The 27,400-nt window shown below is 43.9% G+C and overlaps 1 protein-coding gene across 1 annotated transcript; it reads left to right on the forward strand.

Moving 5' to 3' along the window:
* The first annotated feature begins 780 nt into the window (after positions 1–780).
* Positions 781–15,598, forward strand: CCNE1 (cyclin E1). The gene is given in 15 exon segments (XM_060185642.1): positions 781–909; positions 1,535–1,600; positions 1,634–1,703; positions 2,100–2,142; positions 2,229–2,316; positions 2,577–2,645; positions 8,202–8,347; positions 8,472–8,607; positions 12,046–12,192; positions 13,185–13,280; positions 13,469–13,603; positions 13,707–13,818; positions 13,902–14,059; positions 14,197–14,290; positions 14,293–15,598. Coding segments are annotated over 12 exon segments (1,317 nt in total). The 5' UTR covers positions 781–909; positions 1,535–1,600; positions 1,634–1,703; positions 2,100–2,119; the 3' UTR covers positions 14,406–15,598.
* The last annotated feature ends 11,802 nt before the right edge of the window (positions 15,599–27,400 follow it).

Below are 27,400 nucleotides of genomic sequence, written 5' to 3' on the forward strand. Positions count from 1 at the left end.
ATAGTGATACTCTTTTGTTTGGCTCCTTGTCCTGAGTATTTATCTTTGACATTCATTCACATTTCAGAGGCTTGTCATTTTTATTGTTGTGTAGTATTCCATTGATTACACCAAAAACTGGCCATTATTCATGTAATGATGACCCAGGTTCTAACTCAAGAAGACAATCACTGAAAACGTACATCAGAGGGGGCCATAGCAGTGTTTAGGAAAAGTCGACACTGACCACTACTTTCAAATACCCATTGCTTAACACCTGATGTTCTCAATCTTCTGCATGTTTTTCAGATCTTCATTAACAAAAATGATTTAAGTACTCACTTCCTCCAGGCACTATGCCAAGGAGGGTGGTGGCGGGAGAGCAAAGACACCAAGAGGGACACCAAGGAAAGAAGAAATAGAAACAGAATCGGCGACCCCAGAGGAGGCATAGGAAGGGGAGGAGGCAGTTCTGTGGGGTGAGGGCCATTCCTATAATGCCTGAGTTCCGAGTGTGGATCTGATCCTAACATTTTGGCAAACTGTTGGAAAGGCCTTCCTGTTGGCTTAGTTTAATCTCCATGAGAGAGACACCAAAGCACGGCTCTCAGTTCTGGCGAATGGGGTAATGAACACGGGCCGTCTGGGGTCCGAGGCACGCAACTCCGGTGCGCTCCCACTGAGCGGCCTCCCCGCCGCCAGGGAGGTTTCACCCGGAGGGGCCGCCGGGCGGCGCGGGGAGACTCGGTGCCGGGGTGAGGGCGCGCGGAGGTGCGGTGGGAAGTGCGCCGCCCCTGGCAGAACGCAGCCTGCAGCTGGGAGCCGCGGGCGGACGCGTGGCCGGGGCTAGCAACTGGCCCACGCGGGGCCGCCACACCTGCGAGCCGGAAGTCCAGATTCGACGCCCAGAGACCTGACGCGGTGACCTTGGTACATCCCCGCCCCGGATTCAGGGCCCGGATCCCAGCGTCTGGGGGCGGGGAGGACGTGCGAGGAGGGACCGCGCGCGCGCGCGCAGCAAGCCGACCCGCCAAAGGCCCGATCCCGCCCGGACCCCGGCGGCCCCTCGTGGCCCCAGCGGCCCCCAGGCCGAACTCTCGCCGGGCCCCGAACCCTCGCCGCCGCGGTGTTTACATTCCACCCGAGCCGGCCACGCGGATTTTTGCCGCTCTGCCGCCACCCGGTCCCGCCCCGCCCCCTGGAGCCCGGAGCCCCGCCCCTCCCCGCCCCGTCCCGCTCTCGCGCCTTCCCTCTCCCGCGCCCTGTCCTGCGCGGCCCCGCCCCTGCTCGGCGCGCGCCGGCCAGTCAACCCCGCGCCCCGCCCCTCCCCGCGCAAGCTCCGCCCCGCCGGCCGCTGGGCCCCGCCCCTGAGGCTCCGCCTTGTGCGGCCCGGAGCGCCCGGGCTGGCCGGCGCGGCGGCGGGGCGGTGCCGGGGGCGGCCCTGAGGGGGCCGGAGCTGGGGCGGGGCGGAGGGTGGCGGGAGGGCGCGGGGGCGGGCCGGGGGCTGGTTCCGCGCGCTGGGATTTTTAAATGTCCCGCTCTCCGCCGGGCGCAGGAGCAGCCGGCACGGCCGCCAGCGCGGTGTAGGGGGCAGGCGCGGATCCCGCCACCGCCACCACCACCGCCGCCGCCGCCGCCGCCGCCGCCGCCGCCGCCGCCGCCGCCGCGCACTCGGCCTGCCGCCGCCTGCTCGCCCTGCCGCCTGCGACGCCGCCCGGCTCCGGGTAAGGCGCGGCGGCCACGGCTCCCCGAGCGCCCCGTGGGGTCGGGGCGGGGTGAGGCCGGGGTCCGCGGGGGCGTCCTCGCGGGTTGCCCTCAGCAGGGAGGCGCGGAGACCGGCTTGGGGACAGGGGCCGCGGAGGGGGACACTGAGGCAGCTCGGGGCCCGCTGGGCTTTCGGAGGATGGCGCGGGCCTCCCGGCCCCGGGTTCCGACCCAGCGGAGCGGGCTCTTGGCGGCGCCGCGGGTGACAGGCCACCCCGGGCCCATCGGCCATTTTCCCGGCCGGGCGGCCCTGCGGCTCCCGCCGCCCGCGCGGGGTGGGGGAGCAGGGTGCGGGGATGGCGCGGGCGCGGGTCCCCTCGGCCCGGCCTCATGCCGCGCCCGCTCCGTGTCCCCAGGCCCGACGTGTGACCCCGCCATGCCGAGGGAGAGCAGGGAGAGGTGAGTGCCCGCGCCGCGTTGGGGGAGGGGAGGGGAGGCTGAGCTGCGGGGAGCTCGCCCCAAACCCCGCAGCCCTGTCTCTGCAGGGATGCCAAGGAGCCGGACACCATGAGAGAGGAAAGTGGCACCGATGTCTCAGTTCGCTCCAGGAAAAGGAAAGCAAATGTGACTGTCGTGAGTACAAAGGGGACACGTTGGAGGGGGGGAGGTAATCCATCGCCCCACATCCCACCCCATCTCACTTGGGTACCACACTGGGCTCGGCCCACATTTTTATGGATCGAGGTTGAGAGTGGTACCTTGGTCAGAAGTGGTGCTCATGACCTAACCAGCTTTTTCTTTCTTTCGTTCTCTGTGTCGTTCTTCGTCTTCGTCTCTTCATCTTCGTCTTCTTCGACTGTGTGTTGTGTTTCCTTCGGGCTATTTTATGATAGTTTTTGCAGGATCCAGATGAAGAAATTGCCAAAATGGACCAAACAGTGAGAAGCCAGCCTGGCAATCAGGTGGGTGCCTTTGCTCACTGGGCCTAGGTGGAAGGGCCTCCAGTGCTCTGCAGGCAAATTGAGTTTCATGCTCCCTTGCCTCTTGCTGAAAGTTTGTTTTTTTTTTTTTCCCCTGCAACAATGGCTACAATCCAAGTGGGTGGGCACCAGCCTCTGACAGTCTTGAGTATTTCCAGGAAGGAAGGGCTTATGCTCCTGATCTGTATTCCTGACATTGCAAATAGGCGGTGATGTCTGCAAGAACCAGAATGGACATTAAATATCTCAGTTCTCACCTTTTGCCCTTGAGGAAACTGAGACTCAGGGGAAGAAAGTAACCCAGAGTTCGGTGCAAGCCAAGGGCAGAGTCCATCCTGCAACCTTGTTAGCTAAGCTGTGAACTGGAGTGAGGGTGGAGGAGGCTCCTAACATAGTATTTCTTTGGGAAGCTATGCCAGTGGGGGTTTATGTGTATTTTTCGGCAGTAACCCTCTTCCCACCATGTTTAGTCCAGGTTTTACACTTAACTGCATTTTTGGAAGTTCTTCCAGTCCACCTGTCTATTACCTACAGTGATGCCCCAGTGTCTGGGGCTTGACCCACCCTCAGCCAGAGTAGTAGTGGAACGGTCTGTGTCTGAGCATATTATTTTTACTAGCTGTTCTCCTATTCCTCTTGCCGTTCCTTTATAGAGTTCCCCTCCAATTTCCTGCATGGTCATGATAATTATTATACTATCAGAAGTCCCTAGCAGAAAAGCCTCAAATTATCTCTTCACCTCCAGAAATGGCTGAAGAGTGTAGTTATGACTCCAGTAGAGGAAGCAGCCTATCTCCAAACTAGCTGATCCAGCCTTCTGACCCTCTTAGAGATACAAGCTGAGCAAGACTAGTATTTGAGCAGTGGCAGTGGTCTTGGCAAGATGAGCAGTGGGCTGCACATCCCTTTGTAGGGCAATGTGCAATATAGCCTTAGCAGCTGGGTCTGGAAGAGGGAAGGAATTCGAAGCAATGGACAGACTGGGCCACATTGTTTGCCTTAACAGTTGTCACTGCATATAAGATCCTAGTAATTACCATTTCTCTGGAGGTTCCACTGAACACAACGGATTTGTTTCCCTCTCTGAACAAGAAATAACTTTAAAGAGGAAGTAGGACTGTACCCTAAGTTCTTTTCATTCTCTCCTCCCTTTTCTACCCTTAAAAAAAAAAAATCCCAATACCTTCAAACCAAACAGGTTGATTTTTTTTTTTTTTTTTTTTGTGGCTACTAGAAAATGAATCTTTTTGAAATACAAAACTATTTTCCCAGCTGTGTTTTGAATTGAGATTTTCAACTTTGGATGAAGTAGAACCATATTAACTTTTTGGAGTTATGGAGTAGATTGATTTCAAAGATTATCTAAGTAGTACCTAAGACTGACCTCTCCTTAAACTCCATTAACTGTTTCATCTCAAGACTACACAGACCATTGCTTTTTGTCTTTTTTTAATTTTTATTTATAAAAAGGAAATATTGACAAAAACCATAGGATAAGAGGGTACAACTCCGCACAATTCCCACCCCCAGAACTCCATACCCCATCCCCTCCCTTGATAGCTTTCCTATTCTTTTATTTTATTTTATTTTTAGCTTTCCTATTCTTTATCCCTCTGGGAGTATGGACCCAGGATCATGATGGGGTGCAGAAGGTGGAAGGTTTGGCTTCTGTAATTGCTTCCCGTTTGAGTATGGGCATTGACAGGTGGATCCATACTCCCAGCCTGCCTCTTTCTTTCCCTAGTGGGGTGGGGCTCTGGGGAGGCGGGGCTCCAGGACACATTGGTGGAGTCATCTGCCCAGGGAGGTCCAGTTGGCATCATGTTAGCACCTGGAATCTGTTGGCTGAAAGTAGAGTGAACATATAAAGTCATACAAATTGTTGATTAATCATGAACCTAAAGGCTGGAATATTGCAGATGAAGATTTGGGGGTCTCTGTTTTGTAGATAGTTAGTAGGCTTGGTTTAGTTATATTCTAAAGAGCCCGTGACTATACTAGTTGTTTTTGGGTTTTTGTTTTTTGTTTTTTGTTTTTTTTTGTCGTTTGTTATTTTTCTGAGCCTGACATCTGATTTACAGGTGGACCCAAGTTATTGTCTGGTGAGATGATGTCATGGCTGGAAAAAGGGCTAGAAAGCTGGATCAGGGAAGAGAGTAACTCCCAAATAAGGGAAAGCTGTATAAATATTGTTGACTTTAAAAAAAAAAAAAAAGCACTGCTTAGCTCTGGCTTATGGTGGTGTGGGTGGGGGATTGAACCTGGGACTTTGGAGCCTCAGGCATGAGTCTCTTTGCATAACCATTATGCTACCAATCCCCCCAGACCTTCGATTCTTACCTCAAGCATTTCTTAATGAAAAGAAAGCCTTTTAATCTAAAATCCATTTTTTTTATTTATAGATGAAACTTAGCCTTTTTTTTCTTTTTCTTTTTTTTTTTACTGAAGTAGAATCTAGGACTTTATAAATTTCAGAACAGGTGCCAGGTTAAGTGCACAACACTATAGTGCTCAAGGACCTGGGTTCAAGCCCCTGATCTCGACCTATAGGTGGAAAAGCTTCGTGAGTGAAGTAGAGTTGTGTCTGTCTCCCCCTCCCCTTTCCATTTCTTTTTGTCTCTATCTAATAAGAAATGAATAAGCAAATAGATGGAAAATAAATACATAAACTTTAAGGAAATAAATTCTCAGAAGATACTTCATATACGGTAGTTCTCGTCTTAATTAAATGTGGCGTAAGTCAAGGGTGGCTAGGAATAAAAGAACTGGCCTCTTGTTATTACTTCATTCCTTCTAAAAGTCAGACTAATAGTAATTTGTATACACTCAAGTGAAAGGACATAGATCCAATATCCTGTTCCAGACACTGGTTCCCAAAAGACAATTTTGGTAACTATGTCTTCGTGGCTCACCTAATTTGTCTATGAACTACAGGTTGGGAACTGCTACTAGTTTTATCTCTGAAGGCCTGCTTTCAGCTGTTTCAGCCATCTGGCTGAGGGTGGCACCCAGCTTCTGACTTCCAAGCTAGAATACATTCTTGAATGAAGAACAACTTAGAACTGTTGTAATGTGACCCTTTTGAATCAAGGAAATGCTGCCAGCATATAATACTAGAGCTGGAAGAGATTGCCCTTCTCAACAGCTGTTGGCAAGAACAGTCATGGTTAATTTGCATGCCCGATTCTTTGCAAATTGGGTAGAGAAGAGCTGTATCCTGCTTTGCTCTGCTCAGTAAACTGAAAGTGCTTGGGCTTCTTCTGAAAGTAGCCGGTGTGCTGTGATAGCCACCAATTGACAGTACTCCCAAATATTGAAAATTTTAAAAATTAGAGATGTGAAATCTTTAAGAGAAAAGCAAATTTGATGTGTAATGGTGGCCTTTTGTCCACTAAATTGTTTGAGTCTTCCTCTGTTCAAGACGTTGGGACTGGGATTCAAAGGTCCTCAGGGATGTCTAAATTTTATCTTCATCTATCACCATTGTTTGAGTGGACGAGGTTTTGTTTTACTTTTGAGTTAAGAGAAGCAGAGGTCCCTAACATTTTATATTTAATTTGTCCTACAAACTGTTGGGTTGTTGGAAATGTCATTATGTTTTGTTTTTTTTTTAACATAGGAAAGAGCTGGGTGATAGCATAATGGTTATGCAAAAGACTTCATTCATGCCTGAGGCCCCAAGCTCCCAGGTTCAATCCCCAGCACCACCATAAGCCAGTGCTAAGCAGTGCTCTGGTGTTCCTCTGTCATTCTCTTTATCTCTCATTAAAATAAAATAAAATAAAATTTTTTTTATAAAGAAAGAAGAAAAATACGTCATGACTTCTGACACTCCAGTACGTTGCATTTGATGTTCCATTTTAAAACATGAAGACTTGGATTATAGAGGGCAATCACTTTACATTTATCTTTTATAATTTTGAATTTGGAGTGCTTTTAGAAATTCTTAGATTGCCTTTTGTAACTACATGAATGAGTTAATACATTTTTCTGTGTCCTCCATGTATACAGGAGGTATACATATTTATAAACTTCATTTTATTTTTCCTCATCAAAAAAAAAAAAAAAGATAGTCTGCCTTTCAAGAGAATTTAGTAGATTTGTGATACTTGTTAATTGATCTTTGAGTTGTGACCAAGTTATCTCAGAAGGCATGCCCAGGACCTTACTGAGTTGCAAGTGGATGTTTTGTTTGGTTTTGTAATGTAAGAGCTGATTACATTTTGTCTTCCCTTGTTGAATCCATTTTGCTGTTCAAGCACCTCATGTGAAGATAATGGTGTATATAAAATACTACTGACTTCTTACTTTCTTAGTTAGTTACTGCACAGATTCTTGTGTTAATGACAGAAACTTAATGAAAGCGTAGTCATTAATTGGGACTGAGAAGTGGTGCTCCTGGTTGAGCACACATGTTTAAATGTACAAGGACCTGGGGTCCAAGCCCCTGGTCCACACCTAAAAGGGGAAAGCTTTGAGTGGCAAAGCAGTGCTGTAGTTGTCTCTCTGTTTCTCCCCTTCTCTATCTCCCCCCTTCCTCAAGATTTCTAGCTATCTCTATCCAGTAAATAAATAAAAATAATAAAGCGACTAATTATTGAGTATCTTACAACTACAAATATGAAGTGAAAAGTTGGTTTACTCGGGGCCAATTGGCGCACCTGGTCGAGCATACACATTACAGTGAACAACGTCCTGGGTTCGAGTCCCTGTTCCCTACCTGCAGGGGGAAAGCTTTGTGAGTGGTGAAACAAGGTTACAGGTATCTCTGTCTCCCCCTCCCTTCTCAATTTTTCTGTCTCTACCCAATCAATAAAGATGATAACAGTGATAACAGAATAGTTTTGGTTTTTTTTAAATATTTATTTTCCCTTTTGTTGCCCTTGGTTTTTATTGTAGTTGTTATTGATGTTGTCCTTGTTGGACAGGACAGAGAGAAATGGAGAGAGATGGGGAAGATAGAGGGGGAGAGAAAGACACCTGCAAATCTGCTTCACTACCTGTGAAGCTACTCCCCTGCAGGTGGGGAGCTGGGGGCTCGAACTGGGATCCTTGTGCCAGTCCTTGGTGCTTCACGCCATGTGTGCTTAACCCGCTGTGCTACTGCCCAACTCCCAAGAATAGCTTTTAAAAAAGGGTTTACTCCGTAGAATATAGGACTAGCATGCCTGACACCCAGGGTTAGACACCCCCATCACATATGCCAGAACTCTGGTCTCTCATAAAATAATTCTAATAAGTAGTTTACATCAAATTTTTTTTATTATTTTCCCTTTTGTTGCCCTTGTTTTATTGTTGTAGTTATTATTGTTGTTGATGATGATATTGGATAGGACATAGAGAAATGGAGAGAGGAGGGCAAGACGGGGAGAGAAAGATAGACATCTGCAGACCTGCTTCACTGCCTGTGAAGCGATTTCCCTGCAGTGAGGAGCTGGGGGCTTAAACCGGGATCCTTACGCCAGTCCTTGCGCTTCGTGCCACCTGAACTACCGCCCGACCCCCACATCAAGTCTTTTTTAAATGTTTCTTTTACAGCCTTGGGACAGTAATACAGCCTGTGAAAATCCCTGTTCCTTGATCCCCACACCTGACAAAGATGATGATGAGCTGGTATATGTAAACTCTGTACATGGTCCTCAGAATTTCCCAGCATCCAGAGCCTCACCACTGCCTGTCCTAAAGTAAGTGACTACCAGATCTCTTAATCCATATCCTCACCCTCACCTCACTAGTATGACTACTGACATGTATCTTTTGTTTCCTGTGCCTCTTCCCCGCCCCCACCTCCTGCCCGTGTGTTTGTAGCTGGGCAAATAGAGAGGAAGTCTGGAGACTGATGTTAAACAAGGAAAGAATGTATTTAAGAGACAAACACTTTTTGCAGCGGCACCCTCTTCTGCAGCCTAAAATGCGAGCGATTCTTCTGGACTGGTTAATGGAGGTGAGTTTTGAGTCTTCCTATTAGCTAGAAACACTGGCCATTCCCAAATAATGTCATTATGTGGTCAATTCCAGTGACACTTTCTGTCTTTGGAGCTGTACTATATATACTATACTGCTCCTTTTTTGTTTCTCGTGTCTTGCCCTGAGTGCAGCCTCAGTTTGAGTCATGGTCCCATGTGGGGATGCCAGGCCCTGGGGGAAACTTTAGTATTGTGGTGCCTTTCCCTCCTTCTCAATTAAAGAGAAAAAGTCAGCCTGGGAGTGATAAAATCAAAGTCTCTTCATCTCTTGGATGTATTTTTGAAAGATTTATCTTAACAGAGCACTGCTCAGCTCTGCCCTATGATATGGCCACTCTGGTGTGGGATGTTGAACCTGGTCCTACTCCTCAGATATTTATTTTTATTTACTTATTTTGTAAGAGCCAATTGTTATTGATTTCTTGCATTTGAAGTAGTCTTTGATGATATCTTTGGCCTGAGAATTCTTCACCGTAGTCCTTAACTACCATCCAAACTGCAGTCAACAACTTTTTACAGAGGCCTACCTATTGCCCAAGTTTTTGTTTGTCATCATCCTTAATTAGGTTGACTTGGTGTTCATAGGGTCATTACAATTTAATGCAAGCATGCAAAGATGGGCTTTGGTGCTTGTTTAAGGCTTTGGCAACTTTAAAAATTCCACGATGCAAGGCCATCATGAATGAGGGCAATCTTTAGCACCTCTTGTAAAGAGGTATTAACGAGCATTACAGACCTACAACAGCAATGCTTTCTTCGGCCATGGTGGTGGGCTACGAGTGGAGCTGAATCTGAATACACACATACCTCCACCTCCACGTGCCTTGACGATCAGTGGCAAGAGGAAAAAGCTCCTCAGATGTTTTTCTAAGTCATCTCATCCTTAATTTTTTTTTGTCAAAGTTTTAGTTGCAGAGGCTGTCTTTTTCACTTAGAGGCACTGGCATTTGATTTTTGCTAATTAAATTGCTTCTAAACTTAGCCAGTTAATACCAAATTGATAAAATAACCATTGCCATAAGTTTTAAAACAGATGAGTATGCTTACTTCTAACAATCAAAAGTCCTCAAGCTCTTCTTTATTTCCTTTGAATCAGTTCTCTTTCTGAACAGATTTATTTATTTATTTATTTATTTATTTATTTATTTATTTATTTTGCTGGGGCTCGGTAGTGCCTGCACTACTGAATCCACTGCTCCTGGAGGCTGTTCTTTCCCTTTTGTTGCCCTTGTTTATTGTTATAATTCTTATAGTTATTGCTGACGTTGTTGGATAGGATTGAGAGAGGAGGGGAAGACAGAGAGGGGGAGAGAAAGACAGATACCTGCAGACCTGCTTCACCTCTTGTGAAGCGACTCCCCTGCAGGTGGGGAGCTGGAGGCTCGAACCAAGATCCTTATGCCGACCCTTGTGCACTTAACCCGCTTCACTGCCACCCAGCCCCCTTGAACAGAATTTTATCCTAGCAAAGCATATTCAGATATTTTATTGATCACATATTTCTCTTCAACAATTGGTGACAAGAACAAGTATTAGAAATGTGTGTCAATAATTGTTAAACATTAAAAATTATTCCTGGGGAGACTGCATAATGGTTATGCAAAAATTGCATACAGGAGGTACCTAGGTTCAATTCCCAGCACCACTATAAGCCAGAACTGATCGATGCTCTGGCAGAAAAATCATCCATTTTATCTATTTTTATTGGGGGATTCATGTTTTACAGTTGACAGTGAATACAATAGTTTGCACATGCATAGCATTTCCCAGTTTTCCACATAACAGTACAACCCCCCCGCCACTGAGTCTGCTACCATCATGTTCCAGGACCTGAATCCTCCCCCCACCCACCCAAGTGTTTTACTTTAGTGCAATACACCGACTCCAATCCAAGTTCTGCTGTGTGTTTTCTCTTCTGATCTTGTTTTTCAACTTCTCCCTGTGAATGATATCATCCCATATTCATCTTTCTGTTTCTGACTTATTTAATTTGATTTCTTCAAGCTCCATCCAAGATGGACTGTAAATGATGAAATCAACATTTTTAATAGCTGAGTAGTATTCTGTCGTGTATAGACCACAACTTGCTGAACCACTCATCTGTTATTGGATACCTGAGTTGCTTCCAGGTTTTGGCTATTACAAATTGTGCTGCCATGAATATAGCACAAATCTTTTTGGATGGTTGTGTTTGGTTCCTTTAAAGACCCATTTTTATTTTTGTTTTTTGACTAGAGCACTGCTTAGCTCTGGCTTGTGGTAGTGCTAGGGATTGAATCTGTAACCTCTGAACCAAAAGCATGAACTTAAAACATGCTTAAGGCAATTTGTTTTATACAGAGCATATAAATCAATCTGTTTGGTATAGAAGATTGTATGCCCGATGTCAGCTGATAAAATATATCTAAGGCTTTTTTTTTTTGCCTCCAGGGTTATTGCTGGGGCTTAGTGCCTACACCACAAATCCACTGCTCCTGGGGGCTATTTTTTATCCCTTTTGTTGCCCTTATTTTATCGTTGTTATGGTTATTCTTATTCTTATTTTTGATGTTGTCGTTGTTAGATAGAACAGAGAGAAATGGAGAGAGGACAGGAAGACAGAGGGGGAGAAAAAGATAGACACCTACAGACCTGCTTCAACGCCTGTGAAGCGACTCCCCTACAGGTGGGGAGCCAGGGGCTTGAACCGGGATCCTTACGCTGGGTCCTTGTGCTCCGCGCCACGTGCACTTAAGCCACTGTGCTACCGCCCAACCCCCAAGTTTATTTCTTATAGAACAGAGCTTTAGTTTCACACCTAATCAGGTTGTGATACTTTACAAAAAATGGAATCTGTGACTTCACCTGGACTTCGGAAGTATTCTTTGGTAATTGATAGAATTTTCTAAGGCTCAAGCCTTCAGTCCCCAGTTGGCAGTGGATAAACTTCATGAGTGGTGTTGCAGTGCTGCAGGTGTGTCTCCTCTTCATCTGTCCCTCTCTATATGAAAAGAGAAAAGGCTTCCTGGAACTGATTCCCAGTTATAACCCTGTGGCAGGGGGAAAAATTAGATTCTAGCTTTTATTTTAAACTTTCATACTGATCACATCTAGGTGTGAAGAGAGTGTTTTTTTTTTTTTCCCCAAGTCATAGTGAAATTTATGAGAGGTACCAGTCTTTGATAAAATTTATGGTTCTTCTGTGAAAATGCTATTTCCAGCAGGCTGTGAACAGAATTTGCTACACTGCACTATGAACATTTACTATTATGTAGATTACAGAACACTTAATACTCATGTCTGAATTCTGGTAATATAACCATACTTTCAGAAAAGCAAAGTACTCTCTCATTTTGGTTATAATACCTTTCACAAAAATATATATCAAGCTTTTTGTGTGTCTTTTCCTCCAGTAACTGTTCTAAATATTTTTTCAGGTGTGTGAAGTTTATAAACTTCATAGAGAGACATTTTACTTGGCACAAGATTTCTTTGATCGGTATATGGCAACACAACAAAATATTGTAAAAACACTGTTACAACTTATTGGGATTTCATCTCTATTTATTGCTGCCAAACTTGAGGTAAGTAATTTTCACATATTTGTTACAAAGCACATACTGTTTCTTGAGCTCCACTGAGGTTATTAGGGGAAAAGGCCAAATACTTGTGTATAGTACATATCCTTATTTTCCTAATAAGAAGCCGTCTAGAAACTAAGACACATGCTCCCCAAGAAAGACTAGAGAGTAAAGAAAAGTAATGAGCATATAGACCTAGACCATTTAAGTTAGTGTAGCTACTAAAAGCAAAAAGTTAAGTTTTCACCTAATGGGACTAGAACTTTGGTGTGATTTATTGGGTTGTTGGAAAAGTCATGAGGCATTTTTGTGTAGAAAAATGCATAGAATTGGGGACCAGGCATTAGTGCATGGGGTTAAGTGCACATAATGGGAAGTGTAAGGACCCATGCAAGGTTCCTGGTTGGAGCCTTTGGCAACCTACCTGCAGGGGGGGATCGCTTCACCAGTGGTGAAGCAAGTCTGCAGATATCTGTCTTTCTCGCCCCCTCTCTATCTTCCCTTCCTCTTTCAATTTCTGTCCTATCCAATAAAAAAATAAAAATAAATGGAAAAAATGGCTACCGGGAGGAGTGCAGTGTATTCGTAGTGCCTGCACTGAGCCCCGTCGATAACCCTGGAGGAAAGAAAACAAAAACAAAACAAACAACAACAAAATACATAGACTTTTCTGACACTAATAAAAAGGTGGGTGGTCCCAACTTTCAAGCATACTGCTTAAAGATACTAAAAAGGCAAATATTTGGATATGTCCTATGAGTGAACAGATGTTGATTTATTTTTGTGAGAATAGGTATATCTTTTTTTTTTTCACAATTTTAACACATTTTGAACTACTAGAGGAGACCTTTATTTACCTATTAGTATACTCTTTCCTTTTTCATGCCCTCATAATTAATATAGCATTCAGGATAAGAAGACAACATTTTTGGATGTGTTTTATACAAACATTGACTGGCTTTTTGACAGTAGTGTCTTCCTTTATTTCCTTCCAGGAAATCTATCCTCCAAAGTTGCACCAGTTTGCTTATGTAACAGATGGTGCTTGTTCAGGAGATCAGATACTTAACATGGAATTAATCATTATGAAGGTAGGTTACCAGTTAATTTTTCAATCCATATATATATAGTATCTTTTCCACATCCTTTGTGAGTGCATCTGGCTAGGTGTTCTCCACAGATCATATTACGGTACAGAACGTGACTGCATGCACAGGACCATATGGAGCAGAGATGGCTTTCTTTCAATTATTGCTCTCCCTTCTCTGTTTTCCCTTAGGCTTTAAAGTGGCGTTTAAGTCCCCTCACCATAGTGTCCTGGCTGAATGTATACATGCAGGTTGCATATCTAAATGATGTTTATGAAGTGCTCCTGCCACAGTATCCCCAGCAGATCTTTGTACAGATTGCAGAGGTAAGTGACACCACTACCTCTCTGAGGCTGCCTATCTCACCACTAGCTTAAAGTAGAAAGGTTTGTTTCCGCTATCTGTTTCAGTGTTCTTTCTTTCCCGTAGCTTTTAGATCTTTGTGTCTTGGATGTTGGCTGCTTAGAATTCCCCTACGGTGTACTTGCTGCTTCTGCTTTGTATCATTTCTCTTCATCTGAATTGATGCAAAAAGTTTCAGGTATGATGGCTGGCCAGTGTGTTCACTATTAAACCTGTAGACTCTTTCTTGACCTCATATTAAGCCTAAAATTTTCATTGCAGGGTACCAGTGGTGTGATATAGAAAAGTGTGTCAAGTGGATGGTTCCGTTTGCCATGGTTATAAGGGAAACAGGAAGTTCAAAACTAAAGCACTTCAGGGGAGTCCCTACTGAAGATGCCCACAACATCCAAACCCATATAAACAGCTTGGATTTGCTGGTCAGTATTGCCCCGTGTTTCTAAGGTAGATTCTTACACCTGGCTAAATAGCCTCTTTACATTTCTTCAGGTAGAAGTGAAACCCAGAGCGTACATCCTGTCATTTTAACGTTTCTGACTTTTATTGTTATCAACAGGACAAAGCCCAAGCAAAGAAAGCCATATTGTCTGAACAAAGTAGGATTTCTCCTCTCCCCACTGGGGTCCTTACCCCTCCACAAAGCAGTGAGAAGCAGAACGGTGGACAGGGAACAGCATGACCACACCAGCATTCTCTACCAAAGACAGTTGTGCGGAAGTGCCTGCTCCAAGTCTCTTGTGTCTGCTGCAGCAGAGGCGTGCATGAGCTTTTACAAGTTATTTAAAATATAAATGGAAGAGTATGTCTCTTCTGCAACAGAAGTGTTTCTATGGATGGTATTGGGCAAGGAGAAGTGTTTTTTATTGAATGCTTAGATTTTTTTTTTTTTTTAAATAAGTGAGTCAAGTACACCAGCCACCTCCAGAACACCAACGAGTGCTCCAGATGCTGCTAAGGAGGGTGATACTTGACTTAATTGACTATTCATACAAATAACAAAGGCTTGAAGTTGAGGGGTACCGTACCATGTTCTGTTGGTCTCCCATCAGGTGTTCTGGGTTGTGTCTGTTAAGTGGAACAGGTGGTTGTGAGTATTGTGATGCAGAGCCTGCAACCAGATGTGCTCAGGGCCTGCCCTTCACTCTTATCAGTTGGCGATACACAGTGCCTTTTATGAACTCATTTTCTAAATGCTGCTATGTCTATCCGTTTTTTAATAAAGGTAACACTGTCTTTGAGACAGCTGGTTTTATGAGCTATGGTCTGGTAATTTAAGTTAGAAATCAACTCTGAATGGGGCTTTATCAAAATTTATATTAACACTATGTTTGAAGCTCATACATTGCAAGCAAATAGTTAAAAAGAAACTTTTTGAAGTGAGCTTCAGGTGCAGCCTCTGTTACCTCCCCAAAGTCACCAAATTGGGAGAGGGAAACATTAGCATTTCTCTTAATATCCTATATAGTGGCTGCTCCAGTCAGATCCACTGGCTGGCTGCATCCAAGAGGATTCTTAGATGTGATTTCTCCCCTAGGACAGGTGAGAGGTCAATTTAAAAAAAAAAAAAAAAAAAAGATGTGTTATTTAATGTTCTATTCTTGCCCAAATCCTAACTTAAAAGAATTTTTGTTTAGAGAACTTGTTAATATAACATTGTAGCCTGAAACTATGAGAAAATGCAAAATAAAATTATATGTAGCTTAAGGCCATGATGCCAGCATTTGGTCTGTTCCTTGACCATTAATGGAATCACCAAGTGCCTTGCTAATGGGAGAGGTCACTATCAACTTTAAGCCTAATGTATTCAGTTCATATAATATTTTGTTGAACTTTTTCTAAGTGGTGACCATGTCTAATTTTTGTGTTTCACATTCTCATGCTTTGGTGTATGTGTGACTTCATAAAAATAAAAAAAAAAAAGGGTGAATGAGAAATAAAGCCATTTATTTTCAACTTGGTATTTTATCTCATTTTGTAAATATGTAAAGTATAAAGAAGAACAACCCATTTAAAATTTGTGTCATGGGGGCTGGGTGGTGGCACAACCTGGCTAAGCACACATAGTACAAAGGGTTTAAGGACCTGCACAAGGATCATGGCTCAAGCCCCCAGCTCCCCACCTGCATGGGGGTTGCTTCACAAGATCTCTTATCTTTCTCCCTCTCTATCTTCCCCCTCCTCTCTCAATTTCTTTCTGTCCTATCCAATAAAAAAAGGGGGGGGGATGGTCTCCAGGAGCAGTGGATTCGTAATGTAGATACTGAGCCCCAGCAATAACCCTGGAGATTAAATAAAATTGAAATTGGAAAGAAACCTTTCACATTTTGATGTTAATAGTTCTAACAAGTTTTACTATAATATTCATATTACTTAAACAATATTCCTGGCTAATTATTTCCTCATCTGAGGCAGAAATGTTCTCACATTTTGAAAAGCAGTGAATTTTTAGTGACCTGTTGGAAAAATCTTAAAATTTGTTCATTTACACTTGACATTTTCTATGCAGAAATCTGGCACTGAAAACATTTCTATTTTTAAAGTTTTATGAATTTGAGAACTTGACACATGGGTTAACACTAGGTTGACAGTGTGTTAGGGGTAAATACGAATTGGTGAACTTTTAGTAAGCCATCATGTGACAGAATACTATTGACTATCCCAAAATGAGCTTTATGTGTAAACTGTTGGAGAACTACATTTCTGGGGGGAAAAAGACATATTTCACAAGAGGTTTTACTGCTCCTTATGTGCTGCTAGGGATCAAAACTAGGGTCTCACACAGACAAATGCTACAAAGTAATCAATATTTTCTTTACCTCTGCTTGAAACCCTCAGGGTCACAATAAACAAATAAACCCTCGTAATGGCACTCCTTTCATTTGCTAGTTGTCACTGCAAACCTTACAACCTCACTGGTTGCCTCTGTGTACCTATTTGCCAAGTTATTTTTGTTCTGCAGTTCAGATAAAGTGAAGCCAAGTGATAAACACAGACACCACAGGTGAAAATGGAAGCTCTGGTCAACCTGGATGAAAAAAATGTCCAGAGGCAGACATGAATCATCAGCAGGAAGAACCCAAGAAAGGGAAGTGATATGGTCTCCCTTGTCTAATTTGTGTTTGAGGTGGAGAAACAGTAACTTCTCAACCAATTATGAAGATAGATCTAATGGTATACCACATCATCCTATAAGACCCCAATTCACAGAATGCAGACCTCACTGGAGTTGCTCTCATGTCCACTACCAAAGCACAGGTCTCCTGCTATCCAGGAGGTGGCTCAGTGGATAAGGCATTGGACTCTAAACATGAGGGTCTGAGTTTGATCTCTGGTATTGAGTATGCTAGAGTCAGGTTCTGGTTCCCTAATACGTTAACTTTTTAAGAGAGAAAGGGGTTTGTGCTGTGGCACAACCAGTAAAGCGACAAGTTACATGTGAGGACCCTTCTTTGAGGCTCCAGTTCCCACCTGCAGGGTGGAAACTTCATGGGCAGTGGAGCAGTGGTGTAGGTGTCTTATTTTTTTCTCTCCCTTTCCCCTTCTCATCCTAATTCTGTGTCCCATAATAATAAATAGGTTCTTTAAAAAAGAAAGGAAACGGGGGTCGGGCGGTGGCGCAGTGGGTTAAGCGCATGTGGCGCAAAGCGCAGGGACCGGCGTAAGGATCCCGGTTCGAGCCCCCGGCTCCCCACCTGCAGGGGAGTCGCTTCACAGGCGTTGAAACAGGTCTGCAGGTGTCTATCTTTCTCTCCCCTTCTCTGTCTTCCCCTCCTCTCTCCATTTCTCTCTGTCCTATCCAACAACGAATTGCGTCAACAACAAGGGCAATAATAATAACCACAATGAAGCTACAACAAGGGCAACAAAAGGGGGGGAAAAAATGGCCTCCAGGAGCGGTGGATTCATGGTGCAGGCACCGAGCCCAGCAATAACCCTGGAGGAGGAAAAGGAAAAAAAAAAAAAAAAAGAAAGGAAACACTGGCCTTCAGGAGATAAGTGTTGAAGATTTGCCAGTGCCATCTTTATTGTGGAACTGGGACATTTATTGCTTTTTGGAGTTTTGTTTCATATCAAGTGGGTAAATAAATTTGGAGGTTCACATTGAAGTTCCCGAGACAGAGAAGTCAAGCTATGGAGTCCTTTAAGATTTGGAGCATAGGGCAAGATACATTTCTATCCTCTAACTCAGACACAAATGAGATTAGGTTTTATGCCAGCAAAATATGACTAGCTCAGAGCAGGGGTAGAAAGAAATCAAATCTGATAATGTCTAGTCATATTTACCCAACCGTGCATTTTCCTACCACATATTCAACATTTTGAAATTCAAATCACATTTATACCTTGGACATTGTTAGAAGACTATTTTTATCCCTGCTGTAATCATCTAATTTGCTGATTACAGGTCTCAAATTGCCACAGAGAACTCAATTTTTGAAAGAATTGTCCTGTTTGATCAAATATGTTATTCAAGCCATGCAGTCATTTGTTCCACAAGGTTACCTGCCAGGCAAAGCTAACCAGGAGTAATAGCATTAGAAGCCTATACTTAAAATCAAGCATTAGCTAATCTGCCTGTGACAATAGAGTCTTAAATATAATTTGCTGCAGATACTTCAGTTCCCACACTGACAGAAAATTGCATTTTTGTATTCAATGAGCATAGATTTTTCCTACCTCATCCCAATTCCAAATTTAACTCTAGAAAACTCTAATGTGCTCAGTTTCACAGGTACTATTTCCCAGTAGCCTCAGGCTAGAGGGCAATGCTATCCTTTATTGAATAAACACTCTAACACTCTCTCCCCTTGCCCCTACTCTTTTTAAGTCATTTTCCCGATCAGTGCCAATCCAAATACTGTTGATGTTGCATGTGACAGTATAGTGATGTTCTCAGGCTGCTGTCGGCTTTCCCAGAAGGATACATGGAAGGCCCTTCCTATTGAGTTCCTACTGTGTATTCACACTACCAGTTCTGGAGATAGTCACATCACTGCAGCTGAAGCGTGCTAGTGGGCCTGGGAGACAGGTGGAATCCTGCATGGGCATGGAATATGAACAAGTAAGCACAGAATGTGAGCAAAGTTTCTATTTGAGAGAGGGGCCATCGAGACTTCTAGTAGCGTGTGAACAGTGGTCACCATTGGGCTGAAAGGAGGGAGATGAGGCAGAGGAGGTAACAGTAACCAACTCACAAAGGGTTTGTGCACAGCAAACTGAGGATGGGCCATGGCAGTGAGAAGCTGGTATCTGCAGGAGGAGATGTGATGTGATAGGCTCAGAGTCACATGTCAGGCAGAGGCTGCAAAGATCATCTTAGTGTCATAGGAAAATGGCTGTGCAACATGTGGAGGACAAGAAGGCAGGTGAAGGAGGCATCAGTGAAAATTTACTGCATCTGTTTTTTTTTTTTTTTTTTTCCACCAGAGTTAGTGCTGGGACTCTGCCTGCATGACTCCTCTGATCCCAGTAGCCACCTTGGTAGAGGATGAAAGACAAGAGAGGGACGGAGAATAGGAGAGACACTGTGGTATCACTCCATCATGGAGTGATAACTCCTAAAGTTTGAACCCACGTCCTCCAACGCCTCTTCTGTGCTTCCCCTGCTCCCCAGCAGGTATACTTCCCCCAGTCCAGCCAGACTCACCCTGGCTGCAAATCTGAACAAGCATCTGCCCAAAGGTTGCCTTGACTTGGGTATCTTCTCCTGGCAATGCACACTTCATCTTCTAGTGAACACCACTTTCACCTTCCATAGTCAAATGCTTAAGGGAAATGGCATGAGCATTTTTATTACAAAACAGTCATAAAGACAGACACTCCATTCATAAACTGAAGAGACAAAAAAAACCAAGATAATTTCACACCCAAAACCCATATTTTCCAAGCTGATTTCACATAATTTCTTCTTTAAGGAAGATATTAAAAGCACAGTTGAAGGAGGCCAGGCGATAGCGCAGCAGGTTAAGTGCAAGTGACGCAAAGCGCAAGGACCGCGTAAGTTCGAGTCCCCCGCTCCCCACCTGCAGGGGAGTCGCCTCACAAGCCGTGAAGCAGGTCTGCAGGTGTTTATTTTTCTCTCCCTCTCTGTCCTCTCCTTCTCTCTCGATTTCTTTCTCCTATCCAACAACAATAATAATAACAACAACAATGTTAGGCAACAAAAGGGGAAAAAATAGCCTCCAGGAGCAATGGGTTCATAGTGCAGGCACTGAGCCCCAGTGATAACCCTGGAGGCAAAAAAACAAACAAACAAAAAAACAAAAAAAAACACAGTTGAAGCCTTTGTATCCTATACTCAAGTTTATAGTGTTTCCTCCCTTGGAGGAAACTACCATCCTGTAGGCAGTGTGGATAATTTTCAAAAACATTTTTAGACTTTCAAAATTTGTATAAGCAATAGATTTACAGAAAGTACTATATTTGCTGTTTTAAAATTTTACATGAATGGAGAAAGGTAGTAGCATAGTTGAGCATACACATTGCCATGTAAAGGATTCGGGTTAAAGGCCACCCAAGTCAGGAAAAAAATGGACACCAAGAGCAATGAATTCATTGTGCATCCACTGGCCCCAGTGGTAACCCTGGTGGCAATTAAAAGAAATAAAAGAGGGGGTCTGGTGGTAGCGCAGTGGGTTAAGCACACATGGCAAGAAGCACAAAGACTGGCGCAGGGATCCCAGCTTGAGCCCCCATCTCCCCAGCTGCAAGGGGGTCACATCACAAGTGGTGAAGCAGGTGTGCAGGTGTCTATCTCTCCCCTCTCTGTCTTCTCCTCCTCTCTTGGTTTCTTTCTGTCCTGTCCAACAACGACAGCAACAACAACCATAATAACAATGACAATGATAAACAACAAAAGCAACAAAGGGGAAAAAATAGCCTCCAGGAGCAGTGGATTTATGGTACAGGCACTGAGCCCCAGCAATAACCCTGGAGGCAAAATAAAATAAAATAAAATAAAAAACTTAAATACAGTCAATGTTTACTTATCACAATAACACGGTTTTCTTCCAGAGTTGTTTTCAAGATTTAACCATGTTGCTTCTTGTGAGGTTGAACTTTTTCACTTTTAACTATGGCAGAGTTTTTTCTTGTGTGACTAAACTTCAATGTGCATATTCTCTTTCATAGTAGGCTTCCAATTCTTCCACCATCACAAAGGTGAAATCAACATCTTATGCACACTTGTGCACAAGGCATGGAATTGCTATGTCAAAGGGCATGTATGTACTTGTTCAACTTTCCTAGATGCAGTCTGTTATTTCCTAAAATTATGCTAATTTGTCCTCCCAGTAGGGGCCTGTGAGAGTTCTTATCTTCCACATCTGCTTCTGTGTTCAGTAATGCTGTTTTTCTTGCTATTAAAATTACTATTATTTAACTATATTGGTTTTTCTATAATTATGAAAGTCAAAAATGCTTATTAAAACTAGCAATATGCAAACATGTACAATGCAGAAATCGGAAATCCCTTCCGATATGCCATTTTTAACAATTTTGCTGTTCAAATAGTGTATATTCCCCTAGATTTTTCTCTATGAAAACACTAACATATGATTAAATGAAAATATTTGTTATCTTTCTACGGGACTGTTTCATCCAATTGTGTCATCTGTGAGTAGTTTAAAATGCACATTCACATACTAACTCACTTCCTTTTTGCTTTTTATCTTTTAGGGACTATCTGCAAATTGATTTCATTGTTCAATACATGACCTCAATGAGCATCATATAGCAAGTGCTTCTTAAATATTTTCTCCATGACTGAATGGGTGGATTGATTGACTCTTACATATAGAGTTACTTTTGTAAAATGTCTTACTTTTCCCTGGCCTGAAGAACATAGGTTATCTTCTATTTGCAAAAGACCAATATTAAGATTGAAAAGTAAGACATTAACAGGAAAAGAATCAGGACCCTGTCTCTATTCTAGTGCTTGTCTGAGCAGAGGAGATACACATACATTATTGAATTCCAATTCCAGAGAGGGCTGTAAGGGTGGAATGACACAAGATGCCAGACTCTAATGCATCATCAGACAGAGAGTGAGACAGACAAATCCATTACCTCAGGACTATGATGAACCAGCCTCGTAATCCTATCCTTTTTTTAAAAGAAAAAATAAAAGTTCACAGTTAATATATCTCAGTAGTCACAGCCTAAATCACCTAAAAAATGCCCAGTGTCCCTACTGCTAAGTATCTGAGTTATTTTTTGGTATAGAATCTGAGCATTAGAAATGATCTGGGGGGGGAGGGCCGGGTGGTGGCGTGTTACCACCCGGTGCACAAAGACTCAGGTTCGAGTCCCTGGTCCTCACCTGCAGGGGGAAAGCTTTGCAAGTGGTGAAGCAGGGCTGCAGGTGTCTCTCTGTCTCTCTCCCTATCTTCCTCTCCCCTCTCAGTTTCTGGCTGTCTCTATCCAATAAATAAATAAAGTTAATTAAAGCAAAAAACCTAAAAAATTATAGCACAGGCATTAAAAAAAAAGAAAGAAAAGAAATGATCCAGGAGCTGGCATAGTGCATAGCATTGGACTCTCAAAGATGATGTCCTGTAGATGTGAAACTGCAAAGACATGAGGATCTGCAGGCAAATGAAGAAGAAAAAAGAAGGAAATAGAGAAAGAGAAGGGGGGGGAGGCCAGGTAGTAGCACACTCTACTCCAGTAGAGTGCACACATTACCAAGTGCAAGGTTTCCCAGTTCAAGCCCCTAGTCCCCATCTGCTGGAGGGAGAGGATTTCACAAGCAGTGAAGTAAGGCTGCAGTGTTTCTCCCTCTATCTCCTCTTTCCCACCTCCTATCTATCTCCCTTTCCCTATCAATTTCTCTCTGTCTCTATCAAAAATTAAAAAAAGAAGGGAGAACAAAAGTTACTAGAAATGCATTCATCATCCAGGCGCTGAATTCAGTCATAGCCCTGGTGAAAAATAAGACAAAAGAAGAAGTTTGACGAGGAGAAGGAGGAAGAGAAAGAGGAGGAGGAACACTCTGCTAGAACTTTCTAAAATAATGGTTATGTTCAACTGGCATGATGCACAATAAATGACTTTAAAGCTCTTCACACATGTGGCTAAATATTTTCATTTTAATAAAATTTAGATAGTCTTACATGGTTATTGTACTTACAGCACAGGTCTGGAGTTAAGATGGCAACATAGGCTGTCAGCCTGAAAATACATACGAGTTAAAAAATAAGACACATGAATCCCAACCATCCACTCTAAATAGAAGTCAGGCACACTATACTGTATGTTTGTGTGTTTCTGTGGAGCCAGTCTGAAGTAGCTCCACATTGTACTCTACAGAAAGGTGTCTCTTAGCTTCTCTGCTTCCTCCAAAATTTCTGGTCTTCCAGGTGACTCCCTGCAAACTGCTCACAGCCTCTCCCCACTTCCCAGTTGGTTCCTGGAGGAAACGCTGTCTTCAGAACCTGTCCTGGATGTCTTAACCTTGGCTGAGGAGCTGAAAGAGCTGGAAGCAAGCATTCCTATACAGGTGAGGAATTGAGATCCAGCAAGAAATTGTAGGTGACCCTACCCAGGACAGGTGTGGGCAGCTCTGCTCTCTAGAGTAGGTCAAGGCGTAACTAGGTTCAAGGTGACAGGGGAGGAAACACAGACCTGGGAGCAAGGACCAGAGACTGAAGAAGGGCCACTGTGTCAGAGGAGTTGGGGCCATTCTCTTATTCACATCCACCGACAATGCCAGGGCCCTCACCCACTGTGCCTCATTGTCTCATGCTCTGCGCTGTCTCCTCCTTCTCCCAGATGCAAGAGGAAGAGGAGCCCACTTAATTTGAGCTAAGTCAGAAGATATGATCATCATGACGTTAAGTCCATCCAGATCTGAGGCTACTCAGTACAATGACTCAAGTTCTAACCAAAGCAGGAGACATCGGCCTGATCTGCATAGTAGATAGATCTGATAATGCCCTGAGTCCTGAATTCTGCATGTATTAAGAGACATCTACTTAGTCTTCATTCTTGACTACAAGTAGGAGGCCCCTGGGAGGTGCAGCCAAGCAGCGCAGCCCCTGGAACCTCTTCAGAAGCAGGGGTCTCCTCTCCTTCAGGGCTGCACAGCAGCCTCTAAAACAGTGTCACTGCAGGAGAAGCACTATCAACTCAGAACAGGGGCCAGCACAGGCTGAGGAGGAGCTCTACCATTCCTCCTGGACTCCCCTCACACTTTGATGCTTTTGGGAGACTCCCACAGCCTAGAGTCTGGCCTCCACTGCCTTAGAGCTCAAGGGGTTGTCCAGGCCCCACATCTTAAGAAAAAGAGGTTGAACCCAACATCACCTCCAGCTCCCAAGTCTAGAATGTACCCTCTGAGGGTGGGTACAGACACTGAAGAAACCAGTTCATTCATGGTTATAGAGCTGGGTGACTCCCACCTACTTGAGAAAAGATGCCACTCCATTTGGCAGGTGGGAAGAAGTGAGGAGGAAGAAGAGGAGGAGGAAGCTACAGTAGATCTATCCTTGATGCCCTGCAAGGAGCACTGAGATCCACTTTGTCATCATTGGGTATACAAAATATTAAATTAATATGAATTCATATTAATATGACTTAATATGAATTTAATGAATATTAAATTAATCTTTTTACTTTATTGGGAACAGATGGGAGTGGAGGGTGGGGGTGAGAAGGACACTCCAGGAGTGGGAAGAGAGGTTGGGTGAGCAGAAGCAAGAGAAACACAATTGCTTATTTTTGTAAACTGTTTTTTTAAATATTTATTCCCTTTTGTTACCCTTGTTTTAGTGTTGTAGTTATTATTGTTGTTGTTATTGATGTCATTGTTATTGGATAGGACAGAAAAAAATGGAGAGAGGAATGGAAGATAGAGAGGAGGAGAGAAAGACAGACACCTGCAGACCTGCTTCACCACCTGTGAAGCGACTCCCCTGCACGTGGGGAGCTGGGGGCTGGAACCGGGATCCTTATGCGAGTCCTTGCACTTTGCACCACCTGCACTTAATCCGCTGTGCTACTGCCCAACTCCCTGTAAATTGTTAATATTAAGATTAGCTCTTAGAAAATGCTCTCAGGCCTTTGTTTCTCATTGTTGTCCCTGGAGAGAGCTTTGGAGGGAACAAGAGGAGGGCTTCCAGGGCCTGTGTGTCTGTGTGGCCCTCCTGGTGGTGTGCTTCTGGGAGAGGGGTAAAAGGCCAGCTCATTCTGGAGGGAATGCTGCCTGGTCACCTGTGGACCCCATCATATTTGGCCTTGAAAAACAAATAATGCTATATAGTTCACTACATATACTCTGACATTTTCTTTCTTCCTTCTTTCCTTCCTATCTTATTTATTTATTTTTATTGCCACCAGGGTTATTGCTGGAGTATGGTCTCTGCACTCTGAATCCACCACTCCTGGCAGTCATATTCTCTCTCTCTTTTCCCTATTGTATAACTTGATAGGATAGATAGAGAGAAATTGTGAATGGAGGAGAAGATAGAGAAGGAGAGTTAAAGATAGACACCTGCAGACCTGCTTTACTATTCACAAAGTGTCCCCCCTGCAGGAGGGGAGCTGATAATGTGAGCTCACCAAGTTTTCTTCAGCCATGCACAGGTAACAACATTCACCCACTTAAAATGTAGTTCTATAGATTTTAGCATACACGTAGAATTTGCAAACTGTGCCACAAAACATTATCATACATTCTCCTCACTTTTAAAAAGAAGTTTATTTTATTTTTAAAAAGATTTTATTTACTTATTAGTGAGAAAGATAGGAGAGAAAGAAAGAACTAGACATTACTCTGGTTTCTTACATGTGCAGCCAGGGATCAAACTCAGGACCTCATGCTTGAGAGTCCAACACTTTACCCACTGCACCACCTCCCAGACCACATTCTCCTCACTTTTAAAAGGTACCCATACCAGGGGCTGAGTGATTGCACAACCAGCAAAGCATAAGTTACTGTGCCTGAGGACCAGGGTTCAACTTCCTTTTCCCCCCACAACCTCTATCACCCTATTCGTATTTGTCTCTATCATCATTTTAAAAACCAAATAAAGGGGAGTTGGGCGGTAGCGCAGTGGGTTAAGCACAGGTGGCACAAAGTGCAAGGACCAGCATAAGGATCCCAATTCGAGCCCTCGGCTCCCCACCTACAGGGGCGTTGCTTCACAGGCGGTGAAGCAGGTCTGCAAGTGTCTGTCTTTCTCTCCCCCTCTCTGTCTTCCCCTCCTCTCTCCATTTCTCTCTGTCCTATCCAACAACAATGACATCAATTATAACTACAACAATAAAACAACAAGGGCAACAAAAGGGAATAAATAATAAATAAAAATGTTAAAAACAAACAAAAAATCAAATAAAGGGGGCTGGGAAGTGGCGCACCAGGTTAAGTGCACATAGTACTAAGCACAAGGATGGGAGCAAGGATCCAGGTTTGAGCCCCCGGCTCCCTACCTACCGGGGGATGTTTCACAAGCAGTGAAGCAGCTCTGCAGGTGTCTATCTTTCTCTCTCCCTCTCTGGCTTCCCTCTCCTCTTAATTTCTCTCTGTCTTATCCAATTCAAAAAAAAAAAAAAGAAAGAAAAAAATGGCTGCAAGGAGCAGTGGATTTGTAGTGCAGGCACTGAGCCCCAAAGATAACCCTGAAGGCAAAATAAATAAATAAGCAAATATTAAAATCAATAAATAAGTAAATAAAAGGCACCCTTCAGAAACCCCCTGCCTTCAGTCAACATACCCTACCAGAGCCACCGTGCTCAGCAACCAGACACCTCTCTCTGCCACGCTAGATGGCGTATTCTGGAATTTTATGGATGGGTACCAGATAGTAGATGGCTATTCTGTCTGACTTCATTTACTGAGAATAGTGTTTCTAATGTCCAGTTCTGTTAGCACATAGCCCAAGTGCAAAAATGTTTTACTCTCAATACTTTTGTTACTTAAATACTTTTGTTACTTCCACACTCAATACTGGCACGTATGAGCATTGCATACCACCAAAGAAAGGGGATGCCTCCCCACAGTCTTCCCTTGAGGGTGGACCTGAAACCTGGGCACAGAATCTCCCCCCATCATTTGTTAGTGGATGAAAGTGCAGGTAGTGAACCAGAGCAGCCTGGCTAGGAGGCTGGGAGCTTCCTGAACATGCTCCCAGTATCCCATACACTGCAGCACCTCCAAAACACCACAACACCTCCTGTCCTCTTTGGCTCCTCACACTAGACCCAGACATCCATGTCTGGTGACCCTGACCTTCCTCTCACTGAAGCCCAAAACACAGTGTGGACTCACCTCATAGTGCACAGTCACGTGGTCCCTGTGTCAACTGGCAGCCAAATTAGCTCCTTTTGGTTTTGTTTGCTAGTACCTTCTAAAATAATGGTTAGGTGATGGATGATGTGATGGATGATATAGTGCCCATTAGCCATAAGTGATTTTGCAGCTCTTGACATGGGTAGCTAGATATTTTCATTTTAATAATTTTTTAAATTTCTTTTTTTTTTTTTTTGTTTGTTTGTTTGTTTGTTTTTATTTAAATTTTTAATTTAAGAAAGGATTAGTGAACAAAAGCATAAGGTAGGAGGGGTACAACTCCACACAATTCCCACCACCCAATCCCCATAACCCACCCTCTCCCATGATAGCCTTCCCATTCTCTAGCCCTCTGGGAGCATGGACCCAGGGTCGTTGAGGGTTGCAGAAGGTAGAGGGTCTGGCTTCTGTAATTGCTTCCCCGCTGAACATGGGCGTTGACTGGTCGGTCCATACTCCCAGTCTGCCTCTC

This window comes from Erinaceus europaeus, chromosome 2, assembly GCF_950295315.1.
Source record: "Erinaceus europaeus chromosome 2, mEriEur2.1, whole genome shotgun sequence".
NCBI classification, from domain to species: Eukaryota; Metazoa; Chordata; class Mammalia; order Eulipotyphla; family Erinaceidae; genus Erinaceus; species Erinaceus europaeus.